The following is a 23,888-nucleotide window of genomic DNA, read 5'->3' as shown; positions in this document are numbered from 1 at the left end:
TGGGGTTGAAAGCTTGGGTAGAGCCAGACAAACCCCACTGTTTTGCTTGTTGGGTAGCATTGGGTTTTGGACATAGAGAATTAATGTTTTGATGGTCACAGTGTGCATGCACACTGAGACCACATGACTGTCAGATGGGTAAAATGCCAGAAAGACTGGTATTGTTCTGGCATTGCAGTGCTGAGGAGTTACAGGTTTCCAGATGATTGCACTGGGTTAAAGATTAGGTCACTTGCATCTGTGAAGCCAGTGTGAGGCAACAGAGTGGGCTGTGTGTGCAACTGCAGCCCAGCTGGAGCCTTTAATCAGCCTGGTGAGTGCTAACACTTGGAACTGTATTCAGGTTTTCTCAGTCCAATTCTGATCTCCTGGAACAGTACCTGATACAGTACCTCCTCTAGCTCAGCCTGTACCTGACAGCTCAGCTAGAATGGGGTACTTTTTTATACCTTTCTACAATAAAAGACTCACACATTTGACATATCTATCATGCTTTACTGAACTTGTGATTATAAAGGTAATTTACAATAAAGCAATTAAATAAACAATAAGTTAAAACACAATACATTTATACATAGTATTTCAAAGGGCTCAAAAGACTATCTGGTTCCAATACATAAAGACTTTAAAACAACATTAAGAACCAAAGTGTATCCACGCCTATACTTATCATTGTAACAAGTGTTAAGACTCCCAATGATGTACATTTTTGGTTACAGTCCCTGTATACGCACAAGACCAGTGAAATGCTCAAGCAATTGCACAATTGAGAAGAGCACTACATGAGACAGGCACGAACGATGTGCTGGAAGCTGCCTGGGGAATACGGGTTTTACCTCTAAATTGAATTGACACTTGGGACAACAAATGGAAAGCGCTAGCATGCTTTCTGGAGCACAGGTGTGATACCCTAGGAGAAGGTTAGTGCTGTCTAGAGAAATACCCCACCTTCCTCCAACCACTTGTTCCTTGTGCATCTCGCACTACCCTTGAGCCAGTGCAAAGTGCTTGTACATTTGCTCAGTGAACCATCCAGGGAGAGTGACTGAGCTTAATCCTGGCTCAGCAGTGGAACATGAAAGAGCACTAGGCTTGAATTCCTATTTCTCTGGTTATGTTCACTGTGCAGATGTGCTGGCACCAGAAAGTCACCAGCACAGGGGAGGGACATGATGCCTGGGAGCAGGGGGACTATTTCTGTAAGCAGCAGTATTGTTAAAAACATCTTGTGGAAGTAAGAGGTTCAGCTTATTTTTTTATTTTGAGACAAGGAACATGTTTTTAACTGATTTATAGTGCAAATTAAATAGTCAAAAGCAAAGGATGGACTCTGCCAGAATATACAGTAATCTTTTATAATCAATCTCATCCCTCTTTCTCTCTGCCTCAGCCAGTTGGTGCCAGAGTAGAGTTTAGGTTTTGATATTGAAGGGTGTTCGGCGTAAAGAGTGCAGGGCCACCAGGCAGCAACCACGAAGCAATGCTCCAATATTGTAAATAGGATCTGTTCCTCCTCTCTGAGTACTCAAAGCCCACAAAATAGTTGGTACAACAGGGGCTGCTACAGCCAGAAGATCCCCGAGGAGACTGCTGCTCCAGTATCTCCTCTTTATTCCTGTATTAACATACTCAAAGGCTTCATCATCATGAGTTTCTGTAAAATCAAGTTCTTTCATGAAACGGTTTTCATTAACTCTGTACTCCACCTTCCTGCATGGAGACTCCATAGGAGACAAAAGGATGGCAGAATTGGGATCACTTGGGGTTAAGTCCACTATGATACCAGAATCACTGAAGCTTCCAAGAGAAAATTCACCCAGATCCTTCAGTGAAGAAGGTGGGCTTAGAGGACAGGTGTCTTGAGCTCTGAAGATGTTTTGAATGAGCTGCTCCACATCCAAACTATATGGCACCACGTCAGTCTGGATGGCCTGTTCCACCATCATATTGCTTTTTGCTTCTTCCTGGCAATAAGTTAGTTTTCCATCCAGAATGATTTCAAGCATCTCTTCATTTACAGCAGCACTGAAGGGAGCTGGATCACTCAACTCAGAGGTTGTGGTGGTCAAACTCTCTCCAGATGAGTCAGTCCCGTTAGCTCTGTCCTCACTAAGAAGCAGATCACTGTCTGCCACCTCCTCCAGACCTTGGTCCTCCGTGATGGGGCTGTCTGGCAGGGTGGCACACAATGATAACAGCTTCCCCTCTGAGTCGCTCGTGTACTCCAGGCACTGCTCATCCCTCACAGAGTGGTTCTGAGCCATCTCCATGCTTTGCAGCAAAGATTCCAGTTTCTTGTTTTGAATGTTTATGTCTATGAAGTATTTCTGAATTTTTTTGTCTTTCTCAGCCAAGCTGTTTTTCATGCTTTCAATAACCTGCTTGAGTTGTTTAATTTCACTTCTTGCTTCCTTTAAGGCTAGCTCTGCCTCCACACGATTGCACTCTTCTTCAATCCAGTCCTCCCTCATCCGTCCCAGCTGAGCTTTAAGCTCTTCTATTTCTGTTTCCCTGTAGCAAAATAAAAATGATGTAACACTTCTGCTGACTGCTCAGTTAAAGCCAACATGAGGCCCCCACCACACAGTGATGGCTCTGCTGCTGAGATGCTCCAAGAAGGAAGCAAATTTCTCCAGGTGCCATTTGTGACCACCTCTGAGAGAGCCAAGATATGCCAGCGGATTGCTAATGGGAGTCACTGACCTGCCCACAAAACCAGCAGCCTTGTGGGCTGTGCCATGATCCTGGACAATTTGAGGCACAAGTGGTGACCTCTAGGTCACATCCAACCACTGTAGTGCTTAAAATCTCCCCTACTCCCTCACCCTGGAGCAAATGGGAAACAGCTGCCTGGATGCATCCCCACTGCCTGCCAGCAGCTTGTCACATACAGCCAGAGCCAATGCTGGCCTCAGACAGCCACGGAGCTCAGGTCTGCAGGCACATGGCTGGTTTTCCCCACCAGGGAGCCAGAGACTGCTGCAAGGACATGGGGAGCAAGTGGGAGAGAGGGGACTCCTATGTCAGTTCCAGGCCTTGCTGATGCAGAGGAAGAGCACAAGGTCCCTGGAACTACATCTTGGGCTCTACTCAAACAGCCCTTTGTGACCCCTTGGGTTGTCTGTGCTGGAGAGCCAGCTCTCAGAGGGCAGTTTTAGTAAGAGACATCTGCTGCTGCGTAATGCATGTTGTCACTTCTTTGCTCAGCATCCACACAAAGGACTATTGTGAAAAATTCAGCATGTAAGTGACAAAAACACAAATAGGCACAGTGGTTTGGGTATGAACTATTCTTTCACTGGGGAAAAGGAGGACATTTGCAGTTCTACTTCACTGAGAGAGGTAGAACAGGACACTAAGGTAACACATGCTGGCAGGTAGAAACTGTTCTATGTATAAAAGGTCTCAATCTAAATCAGACTTGTGAAAAGTTGTCCTTTAAAAGTATTTTATTGTGAAAGTTCCAAGAAGGAAAAAGAGCTATATTTATAAATAAATGCATTGTTTTGCATCCCCTTAGTACACTCTGAAACCTGAAATACTGAAAACAACCTAACCAGACTAATTGTATTTCAAATTTCTTAATGGAAAATTCATTGATCAAGAAATGAGTAAAACCACTCAGGATTCCCACCCTAAATGTTCCCAAATAAATCTTTCTGACTGATTTCTGAAGTGAGGTTTACCTTTCTTTGAGTTTGCTTTCAGATTCCTTCAGCTTGGTTTTCAAATGTCGTACTGCGACTTCTTTCTGTTGCAGGGGAGTCAAATACTGCTCTGGGTTTTGTGGCTTAATGCTGTGATTGTCACCACAAGAATTGTATCTCCCTGATCGCCTGAAAAAACCCAAAACAAACCATCACATACATAACATCACTCTTGCAGTTCTTAAGTCCTGGCAGAATGAAAGACATCCCGTTGACTGATAAATGCAAAACTTGACTCATCTGAGGCTCCTCAGTGTCCACACAAGTTACTTCACCTTGCAAATCAAAGTACTTGAGGAAACAGCTGATTTGTAGCTACAGTGCAAGATTTACTATTTATTGTACTTTGTTTCTGTATCATTACATCAAATAAGGCTTTAAACTTTATTTTAACTTTACAATGCCTGGCCATCCCCTCACCCCAAATGGGTGGTGTGCCCAAGAATAGGCAGGGCAAGGCAGCCATCTACAGACAGCCAGGTGAGGCAGCCCAAGGAGCTGAGCACACTGAAATCTACACTCATCCCGTCTAGCTCTGGGTGTGTATATTACATGCTCAGTCAGCCAATACACATGTATATTGGCTGCTCAGTCGTCTGGGAGCATGAGCAACAGCAGCAGCATGGTGGCCACTTCTTCTCTGCAACACATGTCACATGCTCTGGCAGGTATCTGTATTCTTTCCTATACAGGAAACTGCACTCCTTAGGGAGGTGCCTAAGGCCTGGCGGGTTGAATTTTCTCCCAAGTGTATCATGTTTCCTACACTACCCCACCCAATTCTCTTTGAAGTGAAAAGAACCCTACAACAAACAAACCAGTAAATCCTCATGAGAACTGATGGCATGAAATAGCCTGCCTTGGAGTGAAAACCAACTGCAAATGACTTTGACTTAAAGTAAACTTGAATTTTACAGTGCTGAAACAATAAAGTTTTACATGGTATGGAGAACCTTGCTGACTGTTATGTCACCTATATAAGGCATCATAACTATGGTAAGGAGCAAGATGATCTGCATGGCAACTCCTACAGCTGATCCCACACTACAGTGCAGAGAGAGTGTCAATGTACCCAACACCAGGAGGCTGAAACACAGACTTGCCTCATCACTGGACTGCTGTCACTTCCTTTGTATGAGCCTGAGTTGCTGCTGCTGGCTGAAGAAGCCCTGTAACTCTGATGGATGTTAGCAGGACTCAGATGGTTTTTGCACAGTGTTGATGAAGCGTCCTTTCCATGTGAAGCAGGTGGACTGGCTCCAGACTTGTAGGATAAGGATCCATTATTCCGACCATAAGAACCACGACTGGAGAAGAACCAAAACGGTGAAAGCATTATTCTCATGACACAACCCATTATATGTCTTATTTTATATACAAAGTTGTCTAAACAATAAACCAGAGAGATAACTGTGAGTGGCTGGAAAGAAATAAAATTCTGACATGATCAGCAACTGCATGTTCTTTCACTGGCAGGGGGCTCTCAGTCTGAATTACGTGTTCTAAGGAAATCTCAGCCATTTTACATCTCTCTGTGGACAGCACAGTTCCCAGTGACTCCATCAGATCATCCATGTTTCCTGAATCTTTGACTCTGTTAAGTAAGGAGAGGCCTGTGGTCTGGACTAATGCCAAAAGAACCACACTCCAGCTTTCCCTGGCCAGGCCTGCAGAGTGGTGCCTGTGCACGGAGGGTTGCTGTAAGACTGCTTTCATGCTCCTCGGCAAGCAGCCTGAGGGATCACAGTGTGCAATGAAAACAGATTTTGTTTGGGCCACTGTTCTTTTCTGCCTTTGGCATACTGGATGCTTCATCTGTCATGGTCAGCTATTCATCCACTTCGATATAGTTCGAGCCCCATGCAGAGCAGGCTGAAATAGTATTGAAAGAGACAAAGGAAAACACAGTATTTTCTTTTTTCTTCCGTTTTTCTTTTTTTCTTCAGTTTTTCTCGTACATATTTACCTTTCTTTTTCCATTCTTTATTAAAGAATCTGTCAACTGTGTGTGCTTGAAAGCAATTGGTATCCTCCCTGCCTGACAGCTGCCCAAGGGCTGGAGTGCTCTGAGGCCAGCTTCTCGGGATGTGTCCCTTTTCTGCTCACTTGGTTTGTCATCCTACACTACTACACTGCCACCTTCACTCTCCCATTGGAGTTGTTCTTCTAAATGGTAATGAAAGGGCAAGTTTAAGAAAAATAAAATTTAAAAAATCCAAACAAAAAATACCAGAAAAAGGCAAACCCAGCCAGCAACAGAGAAAGCATGAATATAAAAAATCAAATATCACAGAATTATGAAGCAACATCTCTTCTTTAAATTGTTTCACTTGGTTTTTTCCCTTCTCAGCAAATGGAACAGTTTATAAGGAACAGATGGTTGAGTGGCTGCTGCAAACCTTCATCACACTGCTGTGGTTTGGATGATTTTGTAATTATTTTACAATGAAGTACAGGACTGTGGTTTGTGACAACATTGAAGTGTTTCATAGCAAGAACAATTAAAAAAGAACATATTGCAAAGGAGATATCTCTTTCCACTTCATACAGTGTATCATCAACTCTGGTGTGTGGCAGAACTCGCAGAGACTGTGCTTAACATAGCAGGGCATCTGAAGTAGCCTCATTACAGAGGACTTCTGTCCAATACAGGATGTCAGTATGCTCTAGTTTAAAGTTATATTAAAATGCCCAGTGGTATATGAAATGACACAGAATCTTACTGAAATTAAGGTGATTTTAGGGCTTCATATTACACTTAGTACCATTTTTTCCCACAGCCAGTAACTTTACTTGTTGAATGCAATCTAGAGGGAACTCAAGTAGTGCTTATTTTTCCAAGAGTCTCATGATACAGACAGGAAAGCGCTCTCAAAGCCTCATTCTGTCAGCCTCTGTGCGCCGGGGCACACTGCGACCTTCAGGACGCCGGTGTGACTCAGGCACATGGGTACCCTGCTGCCATCCAGCCTGCCTGCCAGCTCTGCCACCACGGGCAGGAAACCAGGCCTGTCCCTGTGAACTCCTTCCTCCTGCTCCACAAAATGTAACCAGCAGGGATTGCGTGGGCAGAACACTCCATCCCAATGCCCCTGTGTTCTCAAGCTGCCTGAATTTGCAATTCACAGATGACAGGGAGAAATCTTACAAAAATCTTTCATGAAAGGTTCACTTAGATAACTACATTTTTTTTTAACTGCCTATAAGCTGGGCAAGGGTATTTCAGAAAAAAAAATCCAACATCAAAGGCAATACTGTCTACTTCTTACAACAAAAAATAAGATAATGATCTGGAAGGGTGTAAGCTCAGCTGACAATTTATGACAGAGATAAAACAAATTGTTAAGACCAAAAGGTTTAGGTTAACTGGTTAGAAATACTGCTGTTAACTAACACACCCAGCTCTCTCTCCACTTCAGACAATGCCTTTTCTGCCTTACCTGATTCTATTTCCTGCACTTGCTATGAATAAACAAAAAAAACCCCAACGGCTGGCTGATCTGGCACACTGACAATTTCTGTGCACTGAATACAGCATTTTTTTCTCTCTTATATTGCAGTTCTCACCAGTGTGCTACCCAAGAGCCTTGTGTTAACCCAACTGCTTTAAAATACAAGACCTTACACAGTAGTCTATCTTTGCACTAGCAATATTCAGGAAAAATTGCTTTGCTTACTTGCGAGAAAAAGAAGATCTCTTGCTTCCAGCAGCCGACATATGGACTTCAGGTGCTGAAATACTGCCTGTGCTGCTTGAAGAGCTAAAATCGGCTTCACTGCCTGGAAAGGAAAAGGAAAGAGTGAAAACATGGAAATTATAACTCAAAGATTGTTTTCAAAATAACAGTGAATCACAAGCATCCTTCCTTTGTCTGTTCTGGGTGAATTTCAGAAGTTGCATGGATTTTCAAACATCCCTGGCGACAAGAGCTGGATTTGCTCCAGATTCTCCCCATTTCTTCAGAACTGGCACTTCAACAAGAGCAGAAAAAAAACATTTGGACACAAAACCCTCACACCACAGAAGCCATTTTAGGTCTCAGACAGGAACACTTGTTGTGACAACCTGTTTGCTCCTCACAGACATCGACAGACGAATGAGGCTGCTCACGTGGCTCCTTCAGGAGCACAGCGATTAAGAACACACCACTGTAATTGGGTATTTCTCATGCTTTAAACCATGCAGAAACACTGCTTGCTGCTTCTGTTTTGTTTTCTCAGATAACATAAATGTACATATATATAGGTAAAGGCTAATGGTAAATCTATATATTTATCTACACGCGTATGGAGAGTTTCATGTGGTACAGAAGCATAGTGAGGCAGTTGTAATAACCTTAAAATAATCCAGTAATCACATGTAGGTCTCAAGTGTTTCTCAGGTACCAAGTCATCTGATTACTGATTTTCTACGGATCACACCTTTTATTTGACGAGCTCTGGCATATACAAGGGAAACTGCTCTCATTTTGCTAAGGCAGGTAGATGTACTAAGAAAGTCTTATCCACACCAAAGCTTTATTTTTTTTTCCAATCTGTCAGTCTAATGGCAAGCATCCTATGCCATACACAGGTCTCATGCTGTTGAGCCATAGTAATGAATGGTGACTTCAGCTGAGGGGATGGAAATAACTCTCCAACACTTTTTAAGCAGCTGACCAAGCACAGCATTTCTCACCTGGGAATTTCTGGATGTCATCCCATGGATAGACATCCCCAAGCCAGAAGCTGCAAACTTGCCACTTTTGTTATTTTTTCCACACAGGAGAGATGCAGCTGGAGCCACCATCATCCGCTGCAGCTAGACCTCCTAGTCCTCAATCTCTCTTAAATTCTACACAGAGCTCATGGTGAAAGGTGCATCTTTCACCCTGAACACATGAGACTGGGAAAAGGCTTTGTCAGAGCCTGGCTTCACAGCCTTAAAGAGGCTGAGACAGCCAGCAACCATTCTTACCATAGGGCAACACTTAGCAACTAGCCTTAGGATAAGGTGTGAATGGATTTAACCCAGTACTTTCCCTACCTCATGACATCTGAGAGCAGCCTCTATTTCTCTGTGCCTCTGCATCAGCCCATCCCAGGATATTTCTCAGCCCAATTTCAAAGTGCTCAGATACAAAGTTTAGCTCTTCAAAAGGGGATCCCAGGGACCCAGCTCTAGCACCTCTAACCAGCTCCATGTCCAGTACAACGCCCCTGATAATCAGATCCAAGCCACCACACCCATAACCAGATCAGAGCTGTGTGCAAATTTGCAAGGGGAGGAAGGAAAGCAGCAAAGCCACTTGGTTTCACAGAGTATTTATATCATGTTTACAGATGTAAATGTGAGTGACCTTCTCCTTGGGAAGCAAAATGATCATGGGACATGATGTTCCAAGACAGAACAGTTTTCCTGATGTACAAAATATCCCCATCTACAAGACTAATGTACACTCCAATTAACCTCTTGGTATCACACTACACCCAAAACTACTTTTCTAAAAAAGACCCAAACAGGTAAACACATCACACAGATGTCATACCTCTGGTGTTTCTGTGCTTGCAGGACACCAGCAGCTTTCCCAAGGCAAGTCCTGGCTGTGGCACAGAGAGCAGGAGCCCTAGCCAGGGTTCATCTCTGGGTAAGCAGATCACATCATAATCAGATCTTGCTATCGAAAGCATTGCCGAGTAGCGAGGCTTAACAATCGCCTCTCCCTGACCTGCCTGGCTTGGAGCACCAAGAGCTGCAAGGCTGGGCACTGCTGGTAAGAGCCAGCAGTGCCTGAAAACACAACCACACCATCAGCAGAGCTTTCTGAAAGACTGAATTGCATCTGAGACCAGGAACTGTGTCTGCAAAGTATGAACTAACCTTTCTGGCCCTAGTTCTAATAACAGCTACATACAAGCTTAACACTTCACACAGGAGACTACTTATGTTTAAAATTAGGCATGTGGCTATTTATAGGATCTTTGAGAACATTTTATAAGTTAAAGGGGTCACTGCTAGTAATGGTTCCAAGCGTACAAATGATGTTTAAACCAATTTTGTGTGTAGCAGAGCTTGACAGCAATGTTAATAGGAGAATTTAAAACATATCTTTTCCCATTTGGTAGACATCTCTGAGCAAAGTAACATGTCATCTATCCATAAAATATCCATTGCAATATTGTCCTGGGTAGGTGTGACTTCTGTCTTACAAATACCTTAACAAAACATGAAACTCTCTGTCTAGCAGCAGTGCAGGCAAGAGCTGAACACGGTTTCTCATTCTTCTAATGCCGTTCTCCAGGCTGACAGCTTCCTAAGGATGACTCTTGATTATTTTTGTCACTGTGACTATGTAATGGCAAAAACTCACACATGTAAGCTCCAGAACAGCCCATTAATTTAGTGCTAACAGTGAAAGAGACTGACATTTCTCAACCCCGCATTCCTTTGTCCTAACTGGCCGTAACTTGTTTAGCTCCAATAAGACACTTAGCTAAAAATTCTTTAGCTAACTTGTTTAGCTCCAATAAGACACTTTTCTCTTAAAAGGACTCTTACCCCTTGCTTCAAAAGATGCTACACGTTGAGTCACCAGCTTCAGCAGTATGTCATTTGGAGTTCACCCATTCCTCCATTCCTATTCTTCCAGGCTGCAGCCATCAGTGTCCCAGCCCATGGAGCCAGCCCGGTGTCCATGCTGGGCAGCCCGTCCTCCGGCCTCCCCCGCCCGGCAGCGGGCTCCGAGCAGCACGCCCACGCTATGGGAGCAGAGCTCTGCACTGCTCTGTGCAATGGGAGGAACAGCACAGGGATGGCCAACCAAGTACCGTCACATTTTCCAGGGTTGCTCTTTGCCGGGAATGGGTATCTGAGAAGCAAGAGAGCAATCCTGCAGAGCCCAGAGTTCTTTACCGCTCGGTGGGCTGCGGCACCGACCTGAGAGCGCTCTGCAGGCAGCATCACGCTCTGTGCTGCCTTTTCGCCTCCTTGCTGCCCCGACAGCATCGCGACAGCCACTGGGCTCGGCTGACACCGAGGGAGGAGAAGGGAGCCCGTGCCAGCTGCGGGGCGGCCTCTGACGAGCCGTGCGGGCAGCGCCACCGGGCAGAGGCGCACAGTGGCCACGGTCCAGCAGCGTGCGGCATCCGCCACCACTGCTCGGGGAGCTCACGCTCTCCTGTCGCAGCACGGGAATCAACTGGGAGACTCTTCGGAATGTCTCAAGGGCGTTTCCCATGCTGCATCCGATGCAGTAAGAGATCTGGGGGAGGGACTGAGGAGCGGGAGAAGGAGCTGCCTGTGCGGGGGCCGCTCCGCCTGCAGCTGGCACGGCTGCGTGTTCACCCCAGCGGCGCAGGGCGGCCACCGCGCCGCGCTCTGGGCGTGGCAAAGCCTCACCTTAACCTGCATCCTCTGCCCTGCCTCAGCCACGGCGCAAGGACAGCAGCGGTACCGTTCCCTCTTAAAGGGAGTGTCTTATCCCTTCCCGCAAAAGATGCTACACGTTGAGTCACCAGCTTCAGCAGTACGTCATTTGGAGTTCATACATATACATATACATATACATATACATATACATATACATATACATATACATATACACATGTGGTCATGTTTATGGAGTTAAAAGATACATTTTGTACACCAGAAACGACCTAGGAAAGAAAACGACACTGTTCACATGCACTAAAAAATGTAAAAAAAAACCCCAAAAAGCTGCAGAGAAGCAAAGAAATCTTGCTTTAACATTTCAGGCTTTTCTTCAAATAACACCCTTAAAAATGACATATCTTTATATGTATATCAGTACTGAAGTAGGTTTTGCATATAGCCAGTGAAACAGAGCTGTAAAAAACGCCAGTGCTGATGGAAACAACTTGTCCTCAAATTGTAAAGCATTTAAATTTGCTGACCTTTCTTGCCTTCAAAAGCACTTTGTGATACAGCCAAGTGACCAAAATATGCATACATATTAACCACTTTGGTGCAGTTACTTGAGGAATAAGTGGCATGCTTATGTCTCTCTAGATAGCTTGATTTTGAGACCCCCCCCAGAACTTGGGCCTATGTGAAAAAATATCCAGCAAGGTCATTAAAAGCAGCAGGAAAAGTAGTGAGAATTCTGTTGTTTTGCCCTCTAATGAAAGGACCAGTATTTTTAAGAGATTTGGTTCAATTTATCTTAAGAGCTTTAACTCCCAGCTACATCTCTAGCTCCAATATTTAACAGCATAAGCAGTATATTTCCAGGAAGCACTAATGCTGCTTTTATTTTTCTATTTAATATGGGGTTGTTCCTGCAAGATTTTGTACACCACAAATGACTGAGGAAAGAAAACCAAACTGCTTACATGCACTGACAAATGTAAAAAAAATAAACTGCAAAGAAGCAATGAAATTTTGCTTTAACTTTTCAGGCTTTTCTTCAGATAACACCCTTAAAAATGACCCATTTTGAAGTAAAGTCTCCTAGTGGGAAATGTGCTGAATTCAAAGTGTCAAGACCTTAGATGACAGCGGGTTTTGGTTCCAGTCCCTGGCCTTTGACTTATTATTTATTTGACTTAGGATTATCGTATGGGAGACTCTTATTTTGGACTTAACTATTACATTACTCACTGAACAGTAACTGGGTAAAAGCAGATGTAACCTTGAGAGCAAGGAACAGCTCACAGCTCTCCTCCATGTGGACTGCTGTAATCTTTGGGTGACAAAAGATGTTCTCATATGCTCTGCCTCTGCTGGTGTCACTCTCCACTATAATGAGAGGGGAGGAAGCTGAAGATGCCCAGTAGGTTGCCCTGGTTCAGGAACTCTTAGGATTAGTGTAGATTTGGGCTCCTTTGGTCTAAAGAGAGCACTGGGCTCAGACCTTTTCCTCAAGCTCTAACTGCTCAGGTGTGACACAGCACAGAGTGGTAGCACTAGCACTGCCCATATTTCAGAGGAATGAAACCTGCTGGATGCCTGCACTCACAGAGAAGGTCTGGCTCTGCTATGGAGCTTCACAGTGAATCCAAGGCATGCATGTGGGCACACCCAGGACTACAGGTAGGTGACTAAGTTTGGGACATGGGCACTTTTCCCTGGCATCTCCTGTGGGCATGTCTGGATCTTGGATTTTAGTACCTAATCACCCCTCTGGTTTTATACAAGGTTTAGTCATTGAACTCACATTTGTGAGTTGTGCTCCACGAACAATGGCAAGAAACTGCGTACAGCAATGGCTGGCATCCTCAGTCCTAAGGCAACAGGCATCCCTTCCCTATCCCACTGCACTGGCCAATGAATGAAGCCATCACTCCCTCTCCTGGGTGGACATCACCCAACTGCTCGACAGTGCTCCCTCGGCAGACAGGTCTGCGGTCACATTTCAGCTGAGTGCTTGGCCCAGTAACAGCTGGGACCTTGGGCAGCTGGCAGAGACGCATTTAGAGGAGATGTGGAGAAAAACTGGGTGTGGGTCTCCATAAATTGTTCAAATGTGTTGGGCAAGAAGATTTCCAGCTCAAAACCACACAGACTTTTGGGAAGGACTGCAACACAGATCCTGCTTCCCTGTGTTTGGATCAAAATGCAATTTTACAAGTGATTATTTATCTTGATTTCTGCTCATTTTTATTGCTTATTCTTTTTACTTTGAAAGAAGGATTGTTATCAAATAATTAATCTCATTAAGCAGTTTTCTGATCTAAGTACTATAGTTCTAGTAGTAATCTGAACCACACTAATGCAAATTATAAGCATTGCAGATCTCAACATGAATACATAATGTGACTTATGCATTCTGTGAAACCACAATCAATCAAGCTCTTCTCTCAAAACACAGTCACTACAAAATAATTACTGACTTTGGCTGAGAGCCATCATGCATATTCTGCATATCACTATGATCTGGGCTTGTGTTTTTCTTAATTGTTTCTAATTCACTGATTTGTAGAGAAGCCAAAAGTGGATGTTGGAACGACAAAGAGCATAATAAGTTGGAGGTTTTTGCTGCTTTATGCATTTTTAAGGCTATTTTTCATACAGAAGTCAGCCTGACCTAAATTTTTTTTTTGTGCTTCTGTATGGAACTTGAGCCATTCCTAACAACACCTTAAAAATTACTCCCACAGTTTCACTCTTCTGAGCCTGAAGTGACCTTTGTCAGGGGGAACATATGCTCATGGAGCAGAAGGAAACAGTCTGGGGAACTTATCTTCATGTTCAAACAAAAAGGCTCTTTGTTATCAGAGACAGAAGGATGCTACTTTCCTCCACCAACCTCAATACAAACATTGAGACTGGAGATTCAAAAAATACATTGGGAGTTTTATAACATAATGCTAAACTTGCATTTGACAGTTTCGTAAATTATATCTTTAATCCACCTATGGACAAGTATATTTTATAAGCAACCATGCAATATCACCTCAGGGGATTTTTTTATGTAGCGGGCAGTACTATTTGGTCTGTTTGAAGGGAAATGGATAGGCTGGTCAGAAGTATTTTTAGGAACTGGAAAATGTCATCTTTGGCAGGGATAACCTAGCAGTATACAGAGAGGCAGCAAACTTCATCACAGACTGGGAAAAGATCCCAGCCCTCCCGTCACGTTGGTGGCAGAAGTTTAACAAAGGGCTTTCAGAGGCCCCTTCAACACATCTCCCAAATCTGCTTCCTGTGTGCAAGGAGGAGGGCACAGTGTATCTGTGAGTGCATGAAATTGCATGCAAAACCTGATTCAAGTGAAAGCTTCTGCAAAGTCACCCTTAATATAAGACATATGGTTTTCATTTTAATGTGCATAAAACATTTTAAATCAGTTTGACATGTTTTCAACAGGCAAGGGAAAAACACTGGAAGGAGAAACATATCTGGGGGGTAACTGATGAAACAATCCTGCATTTCCAGGATGAAAAGCAAAATTTGTTGTAAGCTAATACAATATTTACTGTAAAACACATGTTGAAATTATTACAAAAAACTAATGAAGTTCAAGTGCCATCTGTTGAAAAGAACAGCAAAACCTTACGCAATTGGTTGCATAAACTATATTTTTTACAGTAACAAATCCAAGGTAGGTCTGAGGCCAATGCATTTCAAGTTATTACTGCCATCATTTGCTGCTTTTTTTCACTCTTACTGTTAAGAAGCAAAAATGACAGACAAGAAGCCTGTGCTTTTTCAGCTTATTAATCCTTGCAGGTTTGTGGTCAAGCTGTATTCCACCAGCTCTAGCAAGCAGAACACAGCCTGCCCAGATTTCAAAAGCCAACAGCTTCCTATTATTTACAGAATCTAAGAAAGGTGGAACACAGACCTGTAATGAAGTGCCTCAGCATGGAAGCAAGACAATGTAATAGTAATAAAATATGAAACAAACCTGGCAGAATTTTCATTTCTTTAAAATATATTTTATGTAATGGTATATATAAAATACACTATTATAAAGCAGCTATTTTTCTATGCCACATTAAAGGCAGTACATTTCAGAGTCCTTGGGGAAGCCATGTCCACCTTGCAGTGTCTGGAGGCTGAATGTACAAAACAAGGTCTGGTCTCCAGCTTCTGGGGGGTTACGGCAGTTTTGGAACTGGTGCTGTCCTGAACTGCCATCTCAGCAGGTACCACCTCCCACCAGTCTCACTCAGCAAAGCTTCTCAGCTCTGCCAAACTCATTTCTGTGCATGCCTGGAAGCAGGTCAGCTTAAAAAGTAGTGAACAGTTTGGTGGCTCTTTCAAAAGACCTGGGTGGGTGTTTCACATTATACACAAGTCAGGCTTCACACAAAACAAACCCAATGACAGCTCTTTTATGTTGTCTGCTTTTCTTGGGAAAGAAAGGATCCACCTGGGATTTTTAGGGCCAGGCTTAGCTTTGAACTGGGAGGATGCTGCTCATGATATCCCAGTCACACCCCCAGGAACACAGCATCCAGCAATAAGAACTTGATAAAGATATGAGGGCCCATCCTTGCAGCTTATCACAACTTTCTCCAGCTCCTCCATAAAACCACCTAGTAGTCTGGAATGCCTGTCTTCATTAACTCCTGCTACATGGGTGAAATCCATACAGGCCAGAATTTCCCACAGCTCCCACCTCCATCAGAAGACTCCACCCTGCACACAACACAGCTGAGAAAACTGTTCTCTGCAATCTAGAGTTTTAGCCAAGTTGGGAAACTTCTATCTAGTTGTTCTGGCTGCTGGGTTTTGTTTTATGAGTATTGTGGTTTCTTTACTGGAACAGGGACTGGACATGCATTTTTCCTTTCTCTTAGGCTCTTCCCAGGCTCAGAATTCTTTACTTCAAGGGACAAGCAAAACAGAGTGAAGACATCTAAAGCATAGCTTCATTGGGATTTGGATATCTATGTACATAAAAGCAAGTGAAATACCACTGCTTAAATAGGCCAGATGTTTAAAATGACACCACTATCTGCAAAGATCTGATAAGTTGTTTATGCTTGACCTTCCTTTTCTGAGCCTAGTCACCACCCACTCATCAATGCCTTTATATGACAGTGAAATCAAGTAAGTGAAATTTGCATGAGTAAAATAAAATTTGCATGAGTAAAATAAAGACATTCCTTTAGTTTTCAATCCCTATGCGTAAATACAGATGAATAAACACAAGGAATGTATTGATTTATCCACTCAATACTGCTCAAAAGTACTTGAAGTAATAACTTTGAGGGAAACAAATATTTTAGGTAGAAATTTGGTCACCAAAAAAAGAAGATCAGAGAACACTGATCTTTAAGTCAAACTGATCTTTCAGTCTTGATATTTAAGTCAAACATGGCCAGAAAAATGTAAAATCAGATTTTTCTACTTTCTGTTTGAAATGACACTTTAATTATGAAAACTAATAAATGCCTTTCTTCTTTTAAAAATGGGGTAAAACATAAAAATAAATCCCAAAAAATTAAAAATATTTTAGACTGAATAAAGCCTTTGTTCAGTTTGAAACAAAGATTTTCTTTAATGTTTTGATTTGGCAGCAACCCCCAAATCAATTGTTTGCATAGCTCTGCTTTGAACATAGTAAGATGTCAGACAAAAAAGCAATAGGGGATGAAAAAAAACCAGAAAAGGAAATAATCGATCAATTCCTGAGTAAACACTGCTCAGAAAACACTTTAAATCTCACGATTCTCATTTAAAAAGCATTAATAACCTGGAGAAATTCCAAAAAAGGTCAACAATAATGATAACAGCATGACAGGGTACTGTTTATGAAGGGAGATTAAGGGAATTCAATTTGTTTATTCTAAGATAAAAATGCATCCTGGCAACACAGTTTATCAGGGGAGAGGGAATATAGCTAGAAAACTGTAAAGAAAACGATGTAACATCAACAGAGGGTTCTGGCTGTGATGTATGTTATTTCCTGAAAAATTACTTGAAATAAAAACTCATGGTGAGTGGGAGTTGTGCATAGTAAAATGTATCTGGAGTAGGTTCAAAGTACTTTAACCAGGGAAAGTTAGGAAGCTATTTTAAACATTGGCATAAATAATACAGACTGTACTTTAAAAGCAGAGGACAAAAAAAAATTCCTAAGGGAAGATTCATAGTGGACTCTTTCTCATGCACAGTATTTCATTCTGTGAAGTGGGCTGAAACCCACCGAAAGCAAACACAAGGCACAGAAAACTCACTGCAGTAAATACACAAATTTCAAGGCATGTTCTGTGTTGACCTCACATACATTTTAAAACAAGTACTTAAGAGTGTGCAGTGTGTATAGCATCGGTTTCTCCTTTCTGCCTCAAATTCTGCTCTTGATTACCAGAGGAGAAAAAAACCCAAACAAGCCTGCTTGAATATACAAGAAGAATTTTATTGTTTTTACTTAAGATCACAGCTATTGCCATCTTCAATACCTACCTCTAAACCCCAGGGCCCTTCTTATGCCAGGCCTCAGCTGTCTTTTCCTAATGCAGGAGCACGTCCCTGCAAGCCCCAGGAGACCTTCATTTCTATCAAAAGGCATTTGGGTCATTGATGTATTGTGTGACAGGGATGTCATCCTGTGCAGCATCCCAGGCAGTCCCTGCAGAAGCCCCACACCCAGGTCCCCTCCTCCCTGTGAGCTGCAGTCAGAGCAGTGGCTCTCTCGTGGACCAAGAGCGAGGTTAAGCTGGAGCCGCGGGCATCCTCGGGCCATGCTCTGCCTGTGACAGTGGCTGTCCCACTTTGTGCGTGTCTGGAGCAGCAGCAGTACAATTAATGGGCCAGGGAGAGAGAGACAAAGGAGTTACCGTGTGCCTGCTGGGAGCTCAGCTCCGAACCCCCAGGAAAAGAGGAACTGAATGAAAGTGGAGCAGCTTCCCTGGGAGCAGCCACCCCGCATGCCCTCAGCCTGCCCGGTGGCTCTGTATTAGGGCACTCCTCTGCTTTGTGCTAAAGTCCATCCCCCAAAAGGCACACCAAGACATCTAAATCTAAGTTTATTTTCCATTTACGGAACTAAGCAACAAGGACATCCTTTTATTTATTTCTTTATTTTTTTGTAAGGAAGGAGGTTTGTAATTGCAGATTTTTGCCCAAGGCCCTGAATTGCAGGAGGCCTGTGCCACCAGCCCAGAGCTGGGCAGGTCACTATGTAGAACAGGTGGGACTCAGGCTTTCAGCTTTTACTTGCCAATTTCTCCTTTACAACTTGCTGGCTTCTCTTTTGGAACCTCCATTTTTGCTGTGACATCTGGGCACTTGCTGCAGCCTGAGTATCTTCTGAACAAAGAAATATATTTTGAGAGGCCATGACCTACCCACTAAATGCCTATGTCTCTACTAAGCAACATCTAAAATAATGTTTTAGAAAGGGTTGGATTATAAAATTTATGACACAGAGGGTTTTAAAAGATGGTTTTTCTATGCCACTTAAACAGGAATTTGTAGATCTGTGTTAAATACTATGAAACGCTTTGAAGTTGAAGCCCTACTTGTAGCTTCTATTTTGCTTATTCATGTTTATCAGAAATGTTTGGGTATTTGAACATGTTCTTCCTCAGCAATTCAAGCAAATTTGTTTAAATTAGAAGTTTAAATCTAAAATATATCTAAATCTAAACTAAAACCCTACTGCTATGCTAATAATTTTTACCTACCTTTCTAAACATGTTTTGCTTAAAATATTTAGATTCTGGTTATATTCCAGTATTATTTTTCAGAAGCTACAGAGCACTTATTTCACTTCAGTGTATTTAGCTAGCTTTAGGACTTTAGTTTAGTCCTAAAAAGAATTAATTTCTGTGAATCCATAGTGCAAAATGAGATTCAGAATCTCCTTTTGCAATGCTAGGCAGCTTGGGCAGCAGTCTTCACAAAATGGGCAAATGGAGAGTGCCTAAACTTATCAGGGATGAATGGAAGAGGAAAAAGCATCTAATTAGAGCTACTTGAAGGTCCATGTGTGCTCTTCAAGCACAAACCTTCTTCCACAACTGAATGCCTAAGAACTTCCCTTTCCATTAAAAAAAGAAAGAAGCCAAAAAAGACAAAGAAAAGCCACAGAATCTGTGGCTGACTTCAATAAGGGCCAACAGCAGAGGTTTCAGAGGCCTGATGAGGACACAGGAGAGGCAGGTAGGATTCATCTGACTAAACGTGGAAGTCTTCTGCATCTGAGCCAACCTTGGTCCCATTCTCAGTCAACATAACAAGTGAATCCTCAAGTAAATGCCTTAATATTTGTTCAGAAAGATCACACACCAAATACAGCGGATTCATTTTTTCTACATGCTTTAAAACAAAACAGGACCTTAGTGCACTCATGCAGGCAAAGATAATTAATCCCTACACTACAGATTGGGAATTGAGGTCAGATAAATTAGGGGCCATCTCTGCTCTATTCATCTTGGATGAAAACCATGAATTCACAAGTCCCTCACCTCCAAAACAGCTCCCGAAACCCCTAGAAGGGAAATGGCAGGTTCACCTGTTAAAGCTGTTTTGTGTCCCTCGATCAATGGAACCAGTCACTAGGACCAGAGACTGTCAGATCCCATGTGCTACTGAAGGCTGTCTAAGGAGGCAATTAGAGTCCAGCTTCACTTCCTCTGAATCACAAAAGTTGAGGGATTTATGCCAGACAGAGGAGCTCCAACCAAGAGGATCTGCTGGCTGTGCTGGGTCTAGAACTAGAAGGCAATATTCAAAGGGGCCACAAGAATCGGGACATCCTGGCATTTGTAGGGGAGGCTGGGCTTTGCAAATGCCAGACCCTCAGCAGTATCACCCCCACCACCATCCCCCAAACCTCACAGGCTGGCCACCTTCCAGCCCTTACTGACTGCTACAACCACCAAACTTCTGCAGGGTGATGTCCCTCTGGCCTCAACTCCACAGCACAAGCTCTGAGGAAGGCATGGGCTGGAACCCAGACACGGTGTCCTCACTCCTGGAGGGTGAGATGTGCTCTTCTGGGACCCATGGAATGGAGGCCTTAGTAACTGCCTGTGCTGGCAAGTGAGGCAAGCAAATCTGCACTGCTCCATAGCAACAGACATGAAATTAAAGCAGTAAAATATGCAGGAGGACTCATCACACAGAATTACTATCCAGAAACATTTTTTTTTTATTTAGAATATCAGCAGTAGCTATTTTGCAGCTATTTTGTGTGGCAAAATGAAAGGTGAAGGGAAAGAAGAAAAGCAAAAGTAATTGAGGAAAATGAATAGGGTCGAAAACTGCCTCAACTGTATTTGCTAGATTCTGTATTAGAAAAGATCTCAGAAATTTCAGTGTCACAAATGAAATTATGAAATACAAATAGTAGAAAGGGAGAAGACTGTGACTGAAACCGTACAGGAAACAAATGATGCATACGGTTGGATTTGAATGTCAGGATGGTTATAATGGCTGCCATCAGGTGTGGGATAGAAGGGAAGCATTCAAAGCATGTGCTTACATCTGAGAAAGATGCTTCCTCCCTTTTTATTGCCAAGGTGATGTTTTAAAAAATAGATCAAAAGCCTTCCAGAAGCACAAGTATTTGACCACTGTGTATCTGCTCTTTGCCAAATATCAAGTGGCTTAAAGATATAATGCTCAAGTTAAAGCCCTCCTTATCTGGTTTAAGTTACTCGGGGAACCTGGGCTTTTGCTCTTTCTCTTTTCACTTGCAACCTCCTCTGTACTTGTTAGAGAATCTATGATCTACACTTATCAATAAACACTGTCAGATCAAGAGATAACTTGTTATTAATTCAGGTAATTTAAGAGAAGAACTAATGGTCAGTCATAGGCAAGAAGTTCCATGATTTGGTATCAACTCAATTCACTTTTTTTGTTCTACGACCAATTATTTAAAGTACACTGAACCTGGAGTAGCCCATTTCCTAATTTCAGCATTCTTATGCATGTGACACCAGCCACATCTAAGTAATTGGATATTACTAGGAATGGAAGCATGAGTTTCCCAATTTCACCACTCAAGTATGGTTATCACTGGTTGCAGGACAGGAACATGGTGTTCACTGATTAAATACTGCATTTGTAACTGGGTTAAATGTTCTTTGCCATACCCTTGTTCTAAATTACCCCTCCTGTAAGAAAAGGGGCAGTCTTGGAATGTGGGCTATGAGGTGCAGTTAAGTAAGTTACAGCAAAAAGACAGACACCAGTCTTCTTATTGCTCTTACCTTTGTGGGATGGAATTAAGAATGCCCATTTGTTTTAAGAATCAGTCAAAGCACTTTTCTATCTCAAAACAGATTTTCCATTGGTTTTGGTGTGGGTTTTTTTCAAACAATCAAACACTGTGACTTTGTGTTAGAATACACAGTACACCATCAGCATTTTAAGAAGTGTTTCAACATAATAGGTAGATGTCCTAGCAAATAGTTAAAGAGATTCATGAATTTCTTTGTGTGCCATAGGAATTGTTCAAGTTAGCACATTCTGTAACTTGGATTTTGTATTCTGTACTGCTGCTCCTGAATAACAGGGACAACAGATCTATTATTTTCCAACCACTTGCAGAGATTTGGTACAGAGAAAAAAGGAAAGTCATATAAATACCAGATACAACGTTCTTGGATAAATGTGCTGGTACAACATGTCTTTCTAATGTTTTATCAAACTTTCCAAGATAAAACAAAGTCCTATCATTGCAAAATGATGCACTCACAAGGAAGCTCTTGACAGTGAAATAAATTTCCAGAATTACCTCTAAGACAATCCTCTCACAGAACTTACACACCAACTCATGTTTTTCAAGTGAAGCATATACATAAACATACATCAGAGTCAGACATTGCTATTCCCCGCACTGTCAGACCGAAATGAGGGAATGAGTTGACAAAAAACCTGTAAAACAATACAGCCAGATGTCAGGAATATAACCTAAATCAAAATAATGTTTTGTTTTTAAAATAACCAAAGTGACTGCCTTTAGAATACAGACAGATATTGAGGTAAAGTAGCAATACGGATTAATTTATTTGCTAATTGTATACTAATGGATTAACTAGTCACTACTCCTTGCTTTCACAGGGGACTCCCAGAAATAAGTTCTTGGACATATAGTGTCCTGGAAATCTAATCCTCACACATCAGACAATTAAAAAAAGAATAAAAAAAACCCAAAACTTCAGGAAAAGCATTATGTTTTAACAGCTAGACATTGTTAACACATAAAACATGTTCTGCAGCTAACATTTGCATTTCTTCTCTGATCTGTTTGGCTTATTTAAGTTCTAATCTTAATATTTCCAGTTGTCTAGGGTAATTTTCCTTGCCTCCCTTTTGATCACTATCAGCTCCAACACTGACTAAAAAAGCACCTGCACTTATTGAATACTCACAACCAAGTAAGGGCAATACATTCTGCTCCACTGGTCTCTCCTAAAAGTCGTAATTGTCCTAAAGCCTTCAAAGATTAATCTGTCCAGATTGGGACACCTTATCCCAAGGCTCATTTATGGTGGCTTAATAAATTCACTGGGAAAAAGTAGGAAACACATGTTGAATACAAGATTACTTACTTTGCCTTGTACTTACTATTTGTTAAATAACTTTTAGTTGAATAGTGATTGTTAAAAGATGGTATTTTTTTTCAATATACCTGCTTTTTTATGAACTTAAGTGGCCAAGCAAGGGCAGGAAAAACACAAATTGTGCCTTGCAACTACTTAACTATAGATCTGGCAGAAGCACTATATAAAGGACAAAAAAAAGGTCCAGCAACACAGGATTAGAAAATCGCAGGGAGATAAATGGACCTTTTGAAGCCACCCAGCCCAATTCCCCACTCAAGCAAGTCTAGCTGGAACAGGCTGTCCAGGACCATATCCAGCTGAGTTTTGACTATATCAGTGGATGGAGACTCCACAGCTTCTCCAGGCAATGTGTGCCAGTGTCTGACCACAGCCAAAGAAAGTGTTTTCTTGTGTCCAGATGGAATTTCATTTTCCAATTTGTGCTCATTGCCTATTGTCCAACAAATGTAGGTGCTCTGTGTAGTGGAAGCCTCTGAGATTTTCCCATTAATCTGAACAGGAAAAAGTTTTAATGTCCAAATTCCCAGTGATGACCCTTCTTGAAATATAATCTGTAGCTGTTCAATGACACTGAAATCCAAAATATTGCTATTTTAGCCAGATTCAGTAATAAATGGCCAGATGTTTGATTAGCAGTGAAAAAACCAAACCCTTTTTGCATAGTCCTCTGCTACCTGGAATATTTATTATTGTACCAAGATGTGAATGACAGACAGCCAGTCCTTACAAGGGCTCCTTTTGTGCCATAGAGTTTACACATCTATTCTGCAGGATTCTGAAGGTGCTAAAAGGTCTGGGACAGCCTTAATATTTTTTTCTTAGATCGTAATAATTTCATGTGAAACTTCAGCAATTTCATGGGTTCTAAGAAACAGCAAACAGCTCCAACAGCAAACATTCATTCAGTAAACTGTCCCAAGTGTGCCTGTAACACCAAAAGCAAGAAGACCCAAACTTTACAGAAGTGCTGAACACAGCTGAACAAAAGCCCTTCTCAAATTCTGATGCTCACAGAGATTTAAATGTATGTCTGTGTTAGTTTAAACATGCAAGACTTATTGACACAACTTCTGCTAAAGATTCTTTTCTTTATCCATGTGTTTGAAAGAGGAAGATTGTGAATCCTTTCACTAAGCGTTCTAATGGAAGTCGAAAAAGCAGATGAGAAAGACTCTCAAAGGAAGCAAAACAATTCCCACAGCTCTC

General features: G+C 42.2%; 1 protein-coding gene across 1 annotated transcript in view; it reads right to left on the bottom strand.

Moving 5' to 3' along the window:
• Window positions 1-474: 474 nt before the first annotated feature.
• SYBU (syntabulin) overlaps window positions 475-23,888 on the bottom strand; it is a 39,904-nt gene continuing 16,490 nt past the window's right edge. Inside the window, exons 4-7 of the mRNA XM_066565899.1 lie at window positions 7,385-7,487; window positions 4,811-5,014; window positions 3,687-3,836; window positions 475-2,511 (exon numbers count right to left, since the gene is read on the bottom strand). Of these exons, the coding sequence (XP_066421996.1) occupies window positions 1,413-2,511; window positions 3,687-3,836; window positions 4,811-5,014; window positions 7,385-7,487 (1,556 nt within the window). The 3' untranslated portion in view covers window positions 475-1,412. The remainder of the gene's footprint in view (window positions 2,512-3,686; window positions 3,837-4,810; window positions 5,015-7,384; window positions 7,488-23,888) is intronic.

This window comes from Molothrus aeneus, chromosome 1 (genome assembly GCF_037042795.1).
Source record: "Molothrus aeneus isolate 106 chromosome 1, BPBGC_Maene_1.0, whole genome shotgun sequence".
Lineage (NCBI taxonomy): Eukaryota > Metazoa > Chordata > Aves > Passeriformes > Icteridae > Molothrus > Molothrus aeneus.
The sequence above is the reverse complement of the archived record's forward strand: the minus strand, read 5'-3'. Positions and strand labels throughout refer to the sequence as shown.